This window comes from Phasianus colchicus, chromosome 5 (assembly GCF_987193195.1).
Source record: "Phasianus colchicus chromosome 5, bPhaCol1.hap1.1, whole genome shotgun sequence".
In the NCBI taxonomy this organism is placed as follows: domain Eukaryota; kingdom Metazoa; phylum Chordata; class Aves; order Galliformes; family Phasianidae; genus Phasianus; species Phasianus colchicus.
Genome location: NC_143440.1, coordinates 53,075,783 through 53,091,624, shown reverse-complemented (window position 1 = coordinate 53,091,624; position 15,842 = coordinate 53,075,783). Strand labels below are relative to the sequence as shown.

At 38.5% G+C, this 15,842-nt stretch overlaps 1 protein-coding gene across 3 annotated transcripts in view; it reads left to right on the top strand.

The window, feature by feature from the left end:
* AHNAK2 (AHNAK nucleoprotein 2) overlaps positions 1-15,842 on the top strand; it is a 60,496-nt gene that overhangs the window by 21,226 nt on the left and 23,428 nt on the right. For 2 of the 3 annotated variants that reach the window (XM_090141742.1, XM_031605555.2), the window contains exons 2-6: positions 11,888-11,958; positions 12,575-12,664; positions 13,373-13,429; positions 13,994-14,135; positions 14,861-15,042. In XM_090141742.1, the coding sequence (XP_089997868.1) occupies positions 11,888-11,958; positions 12,575-12,664; positions 13,373-13,429; positions 13,994-14,135; positions 14,861-15,042 (542 nt within the window). Of the gene's footprint in view, positions 1-368; positions 493-11,887; positions 11,959-12,574; positions 12,665-13,372; positions 13,430-13,993; positions 14,136-14,860; positions 15,043-15,842 lie in introns of all 3 variants that reach the window. The other variant, XM_090141743.1, reaches the window with a different exon arrangement.

The window sequence follows — 15,842 nt, the reverse complement described above, 5'->3', positions numbered from 1 at the left end:
TATTCCATATTTTCAATCCCCAGAGAGCTAAGGTTAGTCATAAACTTGCTTTTGGCTATCAGATTCATGTGTGGTTTGCTATAGCAACAAACAAAAGCATTAGTCAGAAACTGGCATGAAGCTATAAACACATTTTTTTTGGTGATATTACCCAGAGTTAGCTTAATTTATGTGGTACACTGTTGCCACACAACTGAATCCCAGTTAGAGTACTATTGTAGAATATGAGCTTTATAAAAAATACAAAGACTGTGTTACAGTGAAATGATCAAATCTGTGAACTGATGTTGTCATTTGAAGATCGTAAGCTGAATTCTGCTATTGCACTGTTGTAAGTCAGTCTGAACTCCTTCATCATGTATACTTAGGTCAGAGGACAATATCTCAACCTGGATCTATCGAATAGGAGGAAAATCATCATCAAGCAAACAAAAAGGCACTTTGCCTTTGCTGTTTCAACTCCGTAATTTTACTGCAGCAAAATGATTAGAGGTAAGCATTATCAGATTGCAGTAGATGGATTCAATTCATTGCCAACACAGTTGGAAAGCATTATCTGCAGCATGGCAGGGACGGGGAGGCTTGGTTAAAGATAGCCTCTCTCCGGATGTGTTGATGCAGCACTGGGAAGGTGCGGTTTGTGCAGAGCCACTGTCTGTCCGGCTCTGGGGACGAGAGGAGTGGCTTGTGCAGCAAGCGCTGGCATCTCTGAGGAGCTGGCTGGGTTTGTGCAGCATTCACTGAAATCCCACAGCTAGACAGCTACCAGTCCGTGAGCCAGCTTGTTTAAAGGTTGCCTCAGAGGGTCTGTGGAAGTGGTGATTACTGCCTAGGCAGGGCAGGCACATTCCTTTTAATGCTTTATTCCAACTGTTTGTCTTCGCTGCACCTTTTCAGGAACGTGAGCCCTCCTTGTTTTGGACAGCTGTATTTAATGCAAAACACATGCATGAGAAATGTGTTTTCCAGTCTCCCTGGGCTGGCATTGTTCAGGAAAGGAGAGCTTAGACTTCCCTAGAAACTGTTTGGATACATTTTCAGACCCCTCTCTTCAGGCATTTAGCTGTAGTTTGTGACCTTCCCTGATAAGATGTATGTAGAATAAGATATTAATACTATCCACATGTGTCCAAGCAATGAGTACCAACTGTCCCAGAGCCTTTATATCCCTACATGATGCTAATACCAGTCCAGAAGTTCTTAAATGGACTGGTGGTTCCAGCTGCAGCAGATAAGCCTGCAGCAATGTGTACTTTGCATGGCACTCTTAAAATGGGCCTTTGACATCCAGGGATCAGGAACAAGATCTAGCACCAAGTGTTGGCAAGCTGTGTTCCAAGAACCAAAGAACTCTTTTCCCTAACTGTGGAAGAACATCCCAGCTGACCTTATATTTTCATCCTGGCCCTATTCACTGTGCTTAGCTTAGCATAATGGCCCTGAGTTCTGAGCGCTGGTGTCTTTTCGAAATCTTTTGAGGTTATCTTATCGTATGGATTTGCCTAGCACATAAGTGTAAAAGGACTTATTGTTCAGATAGCAACTCCTGAAGTAGGACTGACTGTAAGCAATGGATGGGTTGCATTTGTTGATTTCTCATCCATGCCCCATTGCATCAAACCATGCACTGAAAGATGCCAAACAATTTCTTGCACCCTTTGTCAAAAAGGGACAGACCTTTCCCACAGGAACGTTCAGAGGGTGTTGAGGCACTGGTACAGGTTGCCTAGAGAGGTGGTGGATGCCCCATCCCTGGAGACACTAAAGGTGAGGCTGAACAGCACTCTGACCACCTGATGGAGCTGTCAGTGTCCCTGTTCAGTGTATGGGAGTCGGACTGGATGGTCTTTAGGAATCCCTTCCAACTCAAGTGATTCTATGATTCTCTGAAGTAGTGTTCAAAGTACTTGTAATAAAGGAAAAACAAATTCTGCTCTCAGAATAGTTGCAGAATTCTTTCAAACCCAACCCCAAACAGTACTATATAAAGCAAATAGTTCAGTCATTGCTGAAATGTTACTGACATCCACCTTCACAGAGAACCTTGGAAATACAGAATTCAGAAATACTACATTAAGATAATGATGAAGCTTTTGTTTTTTGGCAGTAAATTGAAAATTATTCCACCTTATGATCTCAAGGTAGGAATCATTTTCCTTTTCAGGTTTCACTGAAAGCTTTATGTGGTTTATACTCTCTTTATACTCTCTTATATGTTACTCTCAAACTAGAACAGCTGTTCATAAAGAAAAATACTACAATGTGCCTTCAAAAGGAGCACATCCTGTTTTAAATGAATTGAAAAATATTTACCCTATGTGTGAACAGACTATTATGATAAAGAAAGTTACTCATTTCCATAAAATAGCATTATTTTCTTATGACAAGAGAAGCTCTGAATGTTTGCAACTGTTATGATTCAGCCCTAGGGTTGATAATCAAACCCAAAAAATAGCTTTCTTCGTGCTTTCAGACAACTCCACCCATCTCAGTTATTCCCCCAGTTACTACATGGATGAACCTCAGCACAGTTAATTTCTCATTACTTTAGTCTTTAATCGTAAAGAAATCCAGGATTGTAGTAACAAGTCTTTAAAAACTGCTTTTTTTTTTTTTTTTTTTTCCCTGTTGTTTATACTAGCCTCTGTGAAACATAAAACTGAAATCTACTTCCTTAACTAAATTATGCTTTCATCTAATCTGTTAGGCAAGCATGCTGCTTTGTTATTTTTGGGTGCCTCGGTGGCTGTCTAAAATGGTGTGGAGGGGGAAAATGAGATTATTCAAATAATTCTCCTTCTATAACTTAATACATAAATCCAGTGCTTTTCAGCCTCAAATATTTGATTCTAATTTCAAAGAGTACTGATTAAGTTCACAAATTGAATTTGTAAATGAGAAACTGTTATCAAATTGGAGTTTAGAATATGCTGAGGCAAGAGGGAATTCTGGTATATCTTTGCTAGGGAAAGCCTTCCAAAAAAGAGGTGAGCACCAAGTAACCAAAACAAAGAGGCAGTGTTTTTAGAAAGAATTTGGTAGGTCACCTGTTGAAATTTTTTTGAAAACTGAGTCTTTAGGGGCTGAAAACTCAGTCTGTAGTTCACATTTGAACTGCATTGTTGTGAATAGTGCTATATTAATAAATTTATTAATTGACTCAGTGTATGAATTTACCTGAAAATGAGCTTTTGTGCTTTTGTAAACTCTCAGTTTGTTTCCAGAAATTCTTAGTTTTTAGGGAGACTTCTCTACACTACACAAAAACAAGAGAAATTGGGCGGTGCCAAATACTGCCTTGCTAGCATCAGTGTTTATTGACAGAAAATATTTTTATCTTAACAAAGTGAGGGAACGACTAACTTTATCTTTGATGTAAAATATTTTCCCACCAGTATTTTCTGTCACCTTTTCCCCATATCTCTGGTATTACATATACATTAAGGAACTTAAAAGCTTAGAAGATATTTTCTTCTGTCGTGATTTACGTCCAAACAAGTTGCCCGGGGAACTCTTTCTCAAACAGAAAACCTGCTTCCAAGGGCAGTTATTTATATAAAAGCCCCCATAAAAGGTCGTGAAAAAGCTACAGGGTTTTTTCCTGCATTCCTGTTTTGAGAGGGGCTATACCCAGCATACCAGAGAGACATGCACAGTAACATCACTACATTAATACTGCTAAATCTGGGTACTTAATTTTGACTGAATTTTATCAGTGGAGTCAAGAGAAATAAAAGTCTTCTTAGCAAGAATCTTCAGCTTAAACTATGTAAATACACAATATATAAATATAACCATGAAATCACAGAATCACCACGGTCGGAAAAGACCTCTAAGATCTTCCAGTCCAATCATTCACCTACCATCAATATTTCCCTACTAAACCATGTCTCTCAGTACAACATCTAAACAGTTCCTGAACACCTCCAGGGACAGTGACTCAACCACCTCCCTGGGCAGCCCATTCCAGTGCCTGACCACCCTCTTGGAGAAGAAGTATTTCCTAACGTCCAACCTAATCTTTTTTTTACAACACATTGATTCTGGTTATGATGTTTCTTAAGTGGTTTTGAGGAGTGATCCCTTCTGAAATATCTGTTTCTAACTTGGACTGGTAAGTAGCATTTATAAAAAGCCTGTATGCATTGGCTTGGGCTTTTCACGTAATGTTCGTAGACCTTCTGAGACATGTTTTAGGGGAAGAACGTGCATTCTATCAAAAGCACTGAGAATTAGCATCCTTCTTTAATGTGCCAGTGAGAGAGCAGGCAGTAGTCAGCTTATCCTGCTATTTCCTGAGGGGCACGGTTTAGTGGTATGCTGGAGATGGGTTGATGGTTGGAATAGATGATCTTGGTGATCTTTTCCAACCTTAGTGATTCTATGATTCTCTAGATCACCACTGGGCAACTTTAAGAGACAGCCTTGGGCTATGGCCGCTACTTCTCAAGCAATACTTCCTCTGGAGACTGAGAAATTTAGTTTCCAGGGCTGTCAATCAAGACTACACAGGGAGAATGATGGTTTTTAATACATTTGTCTGATTGTTTCTAAATCTGGACAGGGCTGTGTTTTGGCAATGTAGCAGGCAGTCTGCTGTGGGAAAAACCTAGTTTCTTGGGGTGATGAATCAGTGAGGAGAAGGAATGTGGGAAAGTGAATTCATGTGAGCTTTATGGGCCTTATCTCTAATAGGCACCCACCTGCCGCTGCTTCTAGGCAAGCCACGATAAGAGTTGAATTCACAGCTATCTAGTGGGGAAGATGGCAAGAAGAGTGCTGCCCATGGGAGGAAGGCAGCTTCACGCTCACTTTCATAAGGCGTTATATAGATGGAGGAGTTTATTTCTGAGGAACATCAGAAACATCCCTGGTTGTTTTGTTGGTGCCAAGAGCATTTTCCAGCTGCCTTTTTCACCCTGTCATTTTCAGCTGTATTTTAGCCAGCAAGACAAGGAATAAATCAAGAGAGAAAAATTCAGGTATCAGCCACTGTCGTCCTCTTTTGCTGTTTGTTTTGGACATCATTCTAGCATGGTTCTCACAACAAACTTGAGTAGGGAGTTTCTTTTCAAACACCCTGTCATTCCTGTAAAATATTCTTTTTCAGTACTAGGTGAAATATTGGACTATTCAAATATTTTACTAAATATTTTTTTCTAGCACCAGAAGAATTGTCTGGGTCCAGCTAAATGCTTTCGCTGATCATGAGAACTACTGAAATCATGTTGCAGTAATTTTCACCCAAGTACTGGAAAATGGTGATAGCTGGATCAAACCCGCTAACCCAGGATCTGGGAAATTTCGATTTGGCAAAAGAAAAAAAGGGGAAAAAAATCCCCTGTGCTTTTCTTGCTTAAATATGACTCAAGCTGAGAGTCTGTGCAGAACCCTGTTAGGGTGCTTTTGTTCTGATGGTCTCTAATGTCCTGTGGATTCTATTAAGTTTATCTTTACGATCAGAGGAAAGATGTACGACTATAAAAATAAAGAGCTCCTTTCTGATTGCTATCACGAAAGGTTTTGCTCACATTGTGAAGTCTGAGCAGGCATGCTTTTAATAGTTTTAAATCTGTGGACAGAGCTTATCAATAAACACACACTCATGGGAAAGCCATTCACTCCCCTTTTCATCTGGGGGCTGTGAGTTTCTCTTTTTATGGTAGTGTTTATATCTGTTCTTGGATGCCAGTGCTCCTCCACATCTTCCCTGATATTTGTCAACCTGTAGAAAAATGCTCTGCAAAATCCTATACAGCCCAGTCTGGGGTGTAAGAAACTTTAGTTCCCTGAATGCTGCTCTAACTTGCAGAGCAGAGGCTTGTTCTCTTTGATGAAAATAGGAGCTAACTTCACAAACAGCTCTCTGGCTGGGAGAGGAGGCTGATGATTGTAATATGTGCATTTTCTGATTTCAGAAGATTTTGAGATGAGATGATTCGAAGGCTTTTAATGAAGTACTCTAACTGCCGACAAGGGCAGCTTAACATACCAAGGCTTTGATTTGAAACATCTTGTCCATGCCTTGAATGGAAGGAAACTATTCACACGTTGGTTATTTGGGAGTAGCCGCTCCTTCAGCGCTGCTCCAAGCCCCTGCTTTCAGCTCGAAGGCTCAGTTACATTCATCACGGTGCAAGTATGCAGCTAAGTGACAGAGTGCAGCCAGGGGGTTTTACCAAACCAAATGCAAAACAAAGGCGGGAGTAGAGCTCAAACACAGACCAAACTGGTTCTGATAGCATCCTGCAGATAGGAAGGCCTGTTAAACCCCTTCAGCTGCATGTATCATCATTACTGCCATTCCACAGGCTAGACCTTTGGCCTTCATCCCACAGAATCCTAGAATTTCAGGGCTTGGCGGGGAGGGTCCCTCTCCCAACACAGGGATTGCTATCCCTCGTTATATCACTTTTTCTGAGGCAGAATGGCTGTTTTTTCCACTGTGGCAATAGTTCTCTCTGGGGCTGACAAGTTAGTTAACCTAGGTGGAGCACTGGGTGCCCCTGCTCTCTCGCTGGCAGTGGTTCAAATGAAGTAACATAGCATTCCTGGCAGAGGGTGGGAGAGGCAGCTTTCTGCGTGACATTGCACCCGCACCTCCCCACTGCCAGCAGTGCTGCCTGGATAGAGTGACAGGCAAAGCATTCCTGCTGCGGTCCTCCCATGCCCCACAGCTCTGCCCAGCAGTTGCTGTAACGCAGCCCATGGGATCTGGCAGGACAATGGAATGAAACCAGTTCTCTGAAACGTGCTTGCAAGTTTCTGTAGAAAATGGATGTCTTGGTTTTTAGCTGATGCTTCTCCCCAGAATAGTTGGAGCTGCTTACTGGTGATGCCTTGAGGAAGCATCCCTAATGATGCATGTGTATGGTTCACTTGCAGTTCCTTTCAGATTCTTACCTTCACCAAGCATTGCTTGCAGGATAGTTTGTCTCACAGACAGCACTGTTTGTTTGGAAGACTGGCTGTTCCACCATATTGCCCAGGATGATGTGCATGGTGGGGATGAATAGCCATAGCCAAGGCCCTCATGCTTAGCATACCCCTGTATATTCTTAATTGCTGGGTTTGGGGTTTTGGGGGGTTTTTTGTTTGTTTGTTTGGTTGGTTGGTCTTTACATTAAACTTTGGCATGTATATTTAAGGAAATTTGCAGCTGAATCCAAGCTATGGTGTTAAGGCAGATGCTCTTTGCCACGCAGTCTGCAGACAGCAAATCTGCCATGTTTCTTTTTAACAACAGCCCTTGAAGGCTTCTAGTCTTTAATGTAGTTTGAGGTCATCACTTCCATATGTAATTTGAGCTGTAGAATAAAGCTCTGGGGGAAACAAAGAGAAATAGTAAAACATTTCAGGCCACTGCTGATACTGAGTAACTATTTTTGTGCTTGTATATCTCATTTGTAGAGCATTATTTAGCAGGGGGATTTGGCAAATTGTGGCTCATCAAGCCAATTGATGCAGCTAAGAGAACACAAAGATCTCCTTGTGGGTTCAGAGATCTGTAGTACAGCTGAGTTTGGAAAGTAGTGAATATAGTTTTTTAAGTGCCAAGAATTCATTTTCATTTGAGAAAATGGTAGCCGAGATAGAAAAGATTTTTTGCAGTCAATGTAACCTTGTGAAGGCTTTTAAAAAATCCAGTTTTAGACTATTTTTCAGTCGTGAGCTTAAATACTTGATGATGCTGCCTAGCTGAAATAACATTGTAATGAGTTGGTTGATCTACATTTATTCATCACTCCACAGTCTCCTGGAATATCCTTGGAAATCCAAAGAACCCAGTGCAAGACACATGCATTAATTAAGTAACCCATCAAAATAATTGAGACCGTGGATTGAGATAGATAAAAATAGAATTGGATATGGAAAACACTGAGGATGCCAAAGAAAAAGTAAAATATTTGAATGCTGCCTTTTTGCTTATTACCTCACAGTGAAGATTTTCTCTTAGCAAACTAAAGTCAGGTGAACTTACCTATCAGAAAATGTACTCTTGAGAGGCTGAGTTAAATGCCAAGCATGTGCATAGTGTTCCTGTTATCAAGTGCTTTTCTGAACTGGGAGCTAGAATTTTAAATATTCTAATTATTCTAAATATTTTCTATTTCAAATATGAGAAGTAAATCAGATGGGACTGTGGGGCTCAGAGTGAAGAAAAGGAATCCAAGCAATTGCAATACCTGAAAGAGGGGGAGAATGAGCCATAGACTAAAGGTTTGGGCACAGTGTTTGTTTCAAGAAAGGCATTCCATTTAGAAAACAGGAGCTAAGCAGTATCTAAGCATGAGTCCTGTAACTGGCTGTGGACTCGAGGCTGTTATTTCCATAAAGCCAGGTCAACACTGGACAAATGGAAAGGTTTGTGTTTTACCACAGCTAAGAAATGGTAGTTAGTATACACCAAATCCTAGTAGAGAAAAGGCACAGCTCTGTGTCTTTCATATATTAACAAAGAATAATAAATGAGTGAGCAAAGCATAAACATGTCTCATATGTTTACCACAGCTCAGGTTCTGTCTATTAAGAGAAACCCAGTGTTGAAGCAAAGTTGGATAATTCATGCCAGTCAGAACATAGCAGAATGAAACCTCTTCTCCTGGATCAGGATCTTACCTGAGAATGAGCAATGCTTAATCCTTGTCAAAAATACGTGCTATATGTCAGACTACTTCTGTTCACTAAATTCATTTGCAAACATAACTGTACTACGAAACCTTAAGAAGAGCAAAGAAGGGAATACAATCTGTAAGCATTTGATCTGGAATGAACAGCAAAATAGTTTAGTTTCTTTTTTTTTTTTTTTAACAACACATCTGGTATTATCATTTGCTGTTATACTATCAATTTGATTTTAAAGCACTCAGGTTATGATAAATTTACATGCTGGTGTCCCAGTTGAGGATGCGTTTCTGTTTAGTTTATACAATACATTAACGCACACTTTTGCTCGAATTAGATGACACTGTTATACTTCAAATTGATTGTAATATCTCAAATGTGTTTTTGGAAACTGTTACCCACAGAATGCATATACCAAAAAAAAAAAATAGAGCTGGTTTTACCTTTTTGCAGTTTTACCCCAAATAGCCCAGCTGGATTGCTAAATTAGAGATAAAATATTTTTTTTAATTGTTTTAAAAAGCAAACACAATTTGCAGTCATATGATATGAAAACATCTCATTCTATATAACTCCTACTGCCTACTTTCAAAAAATTCCCTTGTTCTGAAGTCAGTTAACTGGCTATTAGAAGCAGTCACTGATGTAAATTCCATCTTGTTTATGAAAACATTCTGAACAAAGCATTGATTGTCCAGGATTTATAAAAAAAAAAAAAAAACCTCAAACCTATAAAACTTTGGCATCACTACTATTTGGGGCATGAGAATGACATGCATATAAATCATAGTTTACTGGCACAATCTTATATACACAGAAAGAAGCTTTGCTGAAAATGGAATTTATTGAAGTACTGTAATTCCCCTCTTTTATAGATTTGCTTTTAAGGAAAAAAAATCTGAAGCAAGTCATAGGCCTACCCTACAGTGGGAATGAGGGGTACAAGCCTTCTGTGACATAGGTTGACTATGGTAGGAGAGAGAATTAAAATAGGTAGAGCCTGGGGAAATCAGAAGGTGGGTGAAAACTCACAGATTTGCTCAGGATGTTTCTGATGACATTTGACATTTTGTCAAGCCTTGATCCCTGGTAAGGACAAGGAAAACAACCACCTGTCAGCAGGTGTCCAAGTGAAGCCACCCGTGTGCCTCATGCAGCACTGTTTTGCCTGCTAAATGGCTGAGGAAAAACAAGAAACATCTCTCCTGATCTAGGCACAGATGATCATCTAGGCCAAGTCTACCTTTCCACATCCACGCTAAACAAGACTTGGCAGAGTCATTTGTTGTTTTAAAATGTAATCCTGATGGGAAGTAAGTGTTCAAGTTTCACTGTGGGAAGTGATGTAATTATCCTGGGGTTATGAGTAGCCCACTCTTAGCAACAGGAGGATTTTGAAGTTAATGGCTGCCTAATCATTCTAAGTATCCTTTGTTTAAAGCAACTGGTTTTAAAAGTTTTACTTCTGCTAGAACCTGTAGGATGTACCCTACTGGATGGTGAGATAAATCAACTGTGCAAACTGTGCAGGACCATTCAAATCCCAAGAAAGGAGAACCCCACAGTTGCAGTGCTCTAGTTCTAAACAAATAAAACATCACTAGAGTAAAACAAGAGAAACAGCAGTGAACCAGTCCAAGAATCCTTCCAGATAATTCTTTCCTTTTACTTTTCCAGTAGTAGAATCATTGGCATCCACTAGGGATTGATGCAGAATTAGCCTTAAAGTGCTGCACTGAAGAGCAAACATTCTAGCAACCCAAGCACTATTCTGTTAAGTCATTCTAATGGACTTCAAAGCCTGTGGGTGGGATTTTCCCAAGTGAAAAATATGGCAATGCCACAAGTCTAAGTCCCTACTATTTCTTGGAATTTTAGTAACAGCCATAAAATTTGCTGTTGGCACCTGAATCTGTAGAAGCACTAAACAAATTAGACAATAAAACCTCAGTCCTGCAGGTCTTCTCTCGGTATGATACTTATTAATGTGGATGTGGTGAACAATTTCGTGAATGAATTCCAGAAATTTAAACAGAAATGTCTAAAATCAGGTTTCTAGATGCACATTGGAACACTCATTTTCTAATTTTGTTCAGCTTCTGAAAACTGCATATACCAGAGCTTTTGAAAAAATCAAATCAGTTTCTGTCGGCACTTAATCTGAATTTTGGCCTGCAGGAAGACCATTTTCTACAGTTTTCTAAGTTGATCTTAGTTCTTTGGAGCTAAAATGTCATAGGACAGATAATTAAGATGATTTAAATGATGAACTTGGCCTCGGACTGACATGGAACATTTCCATTGGAAGCACAATATCACCATTCATTTTAATGAAGTAGTCCACCACTGATTACATGGCAAAGATCTTTATGAACTTGCCAACACTAAGCAATTTTCATATGCAAAAAAGATAAGGAAAAAAAAAAGTGTAGAACATCAGTAAACTATGAAAACAAGCTATCAAAATCACAGCCATTTTAACAAGAGCTTAGCAACTTGTAGAGTGATTGTATGCATATATGAGACATGCTAGCTTGTCTGCACATACAGGATGCAATATCCACAGTCAGAAATATTATTTTCCAGCCCAATAATTCTTTGTTTAAACTAGACAATGAAAGAGTCATGCAGTGTTGCTTGTGGCTGTCTTGTCTAGTGTTCAAGCATATTTTTAAGCCAGGGGATATGTTTAGGCAAGCCAAAACTATGTATGATAATGGCAGTTGCAGAATTGAACCCGAGAGAGAGAGAGAGACAGCCCAGTGCCTTGAAAATAACATATTGTGGAGACAGAAAGGAGGTATGATCATCAGGACAAGAATTTCTCTATGCATGTAGAATATCCTGCACATCAGGGAGTGTTCATCTCAGCCACACTGTCAGCTACTGGGTAAGCTTGAATTGCTGAAAATGATGATATATCCATTCTAGTTTCATTCTTTGTGGCCCAACTTCAGGCATTTCAAAATAATCCTACTTTCAAACAGCCTGTCTCTTTTACCCCATCCCTCTGTGCCCTGGATACTTCTAAAACCCATGAAAAGAGAGTCTGTATGACAATCAAAAATTCATGATGCTTACTCTCTCAAAAGCACTTTGGAAAGATCAGCCTGATGAGATAAGGAATTTGAACAAAAGCAGTCCTTTCTACAGCCAGCCATGCACATTTCCCAGGTGTGCTGCTTGGGGTTGGCTTGGCAGCTCTTTGCTCTCTGCTTTGCACAGCTGATATCAACTCCAACAACCTGTGTGCTGCTTTCAGGTTCCGGACGACAGCTGAGACCAGCAGAGCCTCCGGGAGATGCTGATGCTGATGCAGAAGATGAAGATTCTGTGAGTTTTTTTAGGTTGTTTAATCTCAAAACCTAGCAAATCATGGCTGCTGATTGCAAACTCATTTCTTTAAAGCTTTATCTATGGTTCACCATCGACTGACTCCACAAGGAAGTATGCTGAAAGTTTGTCAGCCATATTCCTTCTGGGACTCCTATATGGTTTGCTTGTTTACAGAGGACAATAAGGTTTGAAGTTACATGATACAGAGTTTAACCATGCAAAATAAGGAAGAGATGGCATAAAGATGGCCTTTTTTAATTGTTACTAATTGATCTGTTAATACTTTCAGTCTGTCCAGCCCACAGATGCATGCAATTCATAAAGAAAATCAAAGTCATTCTATCAGCTCTTCTGTCAGTAGGTGCCATTTTTTCCACATGGAAGAATTCAGTGATACATCTTCTCAAATGTTGTGAGCCAACATAATGAAATAGGAGGCATCACTTTCAGGGCATCCCTCATATTGTTGACCAAAGAGTTACTGGTTTATCTTCATTAAACATTACTAATGAAAGATGCTTACACAGAAGGAGATGAAAAAATCTCTCCTAAACAACTGGGTCACTGTTTAATAGTGGATGCATCTTTCCCACCCCTCATTTCTTTCCTGCAGGTTAATGAAGTGGCAGTAGAAGACATCCGTCCAAGGCCACAGGGATCCTCACCAGTTTATGAATATTCCGTAGAAGAAGAATACTTAAAGGTAAGAATGCTGAGGTTTTATGCAGACATGGCTTTATTGGATTGATTCAGAGGGCTTTAGCTCCCACCGGTAGCCAAAATTCCTATGTCACATACATAATGTAGTTGCAGCTGTATTGTCTTCCTACCTACCCTCACCAAAATCCAGATCATGTTCATTGATGTTGTATTGCATTTGTTGTTGGTCATCTTTTTGTTTCTCAGCAAAAAATACAATTGACTGCGTTCTTTAAGGAATATGGAACAGAAAGCATCAAGAAATGTTTTCTATAATTAAGATATTTAACTGGTTGAATCTAGTATATATTTCAAAATCACCTGTATCGGTTAATTTTTCAAGAGTAAAGATTTAATTATTGCAGTCATGTTAAGTAGGCAACATTTTGAAATTGATGCTGAAAGTCAAATAAATGAAAAACATGTATATTATTCACAAAGATGAAAGCACAAGAAAGATGTTGTATGAGAAAAATTATCAATGTCTTAATACAGCTGGTCTCCAGCACTCATTTCTTTCAAAGGCATCTAATTTATTGTTAAATCACTACCACTGTACATCTGACTGGTAGATTCCTGTTTTGCCTCTGTTGCTAATAAAGTCAGTCTCGATTCTTGGTCTAAACTAGGCTTTATAACTGAGGCAGGGCTTTTGTTGTATGTTATAACAGCACAACTTCTCAATACTAAATAATTGAAATCTGTGTTTCAGCTGCAAGAAGAAAACAAAAAATATACTACCGACAAATCAAAACAGAGTCATCCACAGGTCAGTCTAAAAGCATTCAACTGTTTTATGAATGTGGTTTGAAAAAAAGTTCTGTTACAACACACAGATGTTGATGGGTGAACAGAAAGAAAAAATGGATAAAGAATCACTTTATACTTATTTTGGCCAAGATCTTAACAAGTTGTTCAAATTTGGCATAGATATGTGCATTTAATCCCTAGTGTGGAGTCCTTCTGTAATTCTTCTAAACACTCTTTAGTCTTCTCTGATTTGAGTACAGCTCAGCAGTAGCTCTTATTCTGGCTGATTAACTCTAATTCAGGTGCCTAGCATCTTCACAGAAAATGAAATCTTTCAGCCCTAAGAAATTCCATATGTTTCACATTTTAAAATTATGATCTATTTTGCCTGTGGCTCTGAGGCAGCATGGCCTAATACATATGCTTAATTTAATTTAGAACACCCTCACCAAACAGGTGCATTCTCTGCTTTAAATATACTTTCCTGAGCTACTGAAAATATACTTGAGGACAGTAATTGTATGATCTCAAACACTTTGATATAAAATAATAATTTTAAATTCACATCTTTTTCCATACCTAGGAGACAATGGAAGTGACCTTGAAAACGGAAGTGGAAGCTGGTGCTAGTGGTTTTAGTGTGGCTGGTGGAGGAAATGAAGGAATATTTATTAAAAAAGTTCTTAAGGAATCTCCTGCTTCAAAAGTGTTTAGTCTGAGAGAAGGTACAGTCTGATTTTATGATATATTTTTAGTCTTAAAATAATGAGGCACGTAGCTGTGTTCGCCTATGGATACCTTCTGATCTGTCATCTCTTTGTATAATTGAAATAATAAATGCCAAACCAGCTAATAATATAACCTTTCCATATTAATAGTTCTAAAATTGGTTTCTTCAAGATTAATGAAATGTGAATTGTTTTTGTATACTTATTTTCACTCAAACGGTGAAAAGAATATGCAGAAAGTAGTATACACGCAATTAAAATGAAAAGAAAGATCAACTTACTCCATTCACAAAGAACCTACCTTTGATTCTTTTGCAAAATACTATGCAACAAAACTACAATAAATCATGATTTAATTAAGAACAAATTCTAAATTTTGAAAATTATAAGAAAATAACGTTACTGTCAGGGTGATCAGACCCTGAAGCGGGTTGCCCAGAGAAGTTGTGGAGTCACCATGCTTAGAAATATTCAAAACCTGACAGACCTGAGCAACATGCTGTAGCTGACCATGCTCAAAGCAAGACCCTGTCCAAACAGAGCAGTTTGACTAGATAATTTACTATTCTGTGATTCTAGACTGTGAACATAATTTTGAATTTTAAATGAATGGTAGGTATTGATTATTTTATTCTGTGTGTGAACATGAACGCAACAGAATTTGAAGAATCACAAGAAGATAGAAACTAATTAAAATAATATCCATCTGATTCCTCTTGCAGGTGATCAACTTCTAAGTGCTACAATATTTTTTGATAATATCAAATATGAAGATGCACTCAAGATTCTTCAGTATTCGGAGCCATACAGAGTCCAATTCAGCCTGAAAAGAAAAATTGCTGGGAAAGAAGAGCTAGAACATTTTCACTCTACAGCACAGTACAAAAAGGAACGATTAAGTCAGGTCAGTGCTTGTCTTATTTACCAAGTTTGGATAACACCATAATGACATGCTGTGTGGAAATATAGAATAGAAAATACATTCACCTGTCTTCTTAAGACATAGCCATGTGTTTAAACTGAATAAAATTAATACTTGTTGGCATAAAAGCTACAGTATTGATGTAAAGTGGTGAGTCAGCATTGGTATTGTTGTTAAGCCCACTGACAAAATGAGCGCAGATGAACTGTACTGCTTACATTCAATATTCTTTAAAAATGTGAAGTACCAGAAAATATTTTTCTCAAAATAACTGTGAGAAAATTTCTATTAAATATATGTATAATCCCTGATATTTACATACACAAGGGCTCCTCACAGATCTTCACTGCATTCATAGAATCACAAGGTTGGAAAGGACCTATAAGATCATTTAGTCCAACCGTCCTCCCATCACCATTACTACCACAAGCTACTAATCCATATCTCGTAGCTCCTCATCCATATGCCTCTTGAACACTTCAAAATTCTTTCTGTAAATTTTCTCTTCATATCATACAAAAATGAATAATATTTTTACAAACGTTATTATAAATATAGATTATAAATATAGACAATTATTGAACCTTCTATTTACTGCAGTGTTTTGCAAAGAAGGTACACCATAAATCTACATATTACATTCACGAAATCCATTTACTTAATAGTAATCTATTTAATTATCTACTCCATTTTTATAATTTTTTAAATGTAACAGGTAGATAATGCAAATACAAAGCTCAATTTTCTACATATTTTGTATTTCCTGTTTTGTTCTGTGTTGT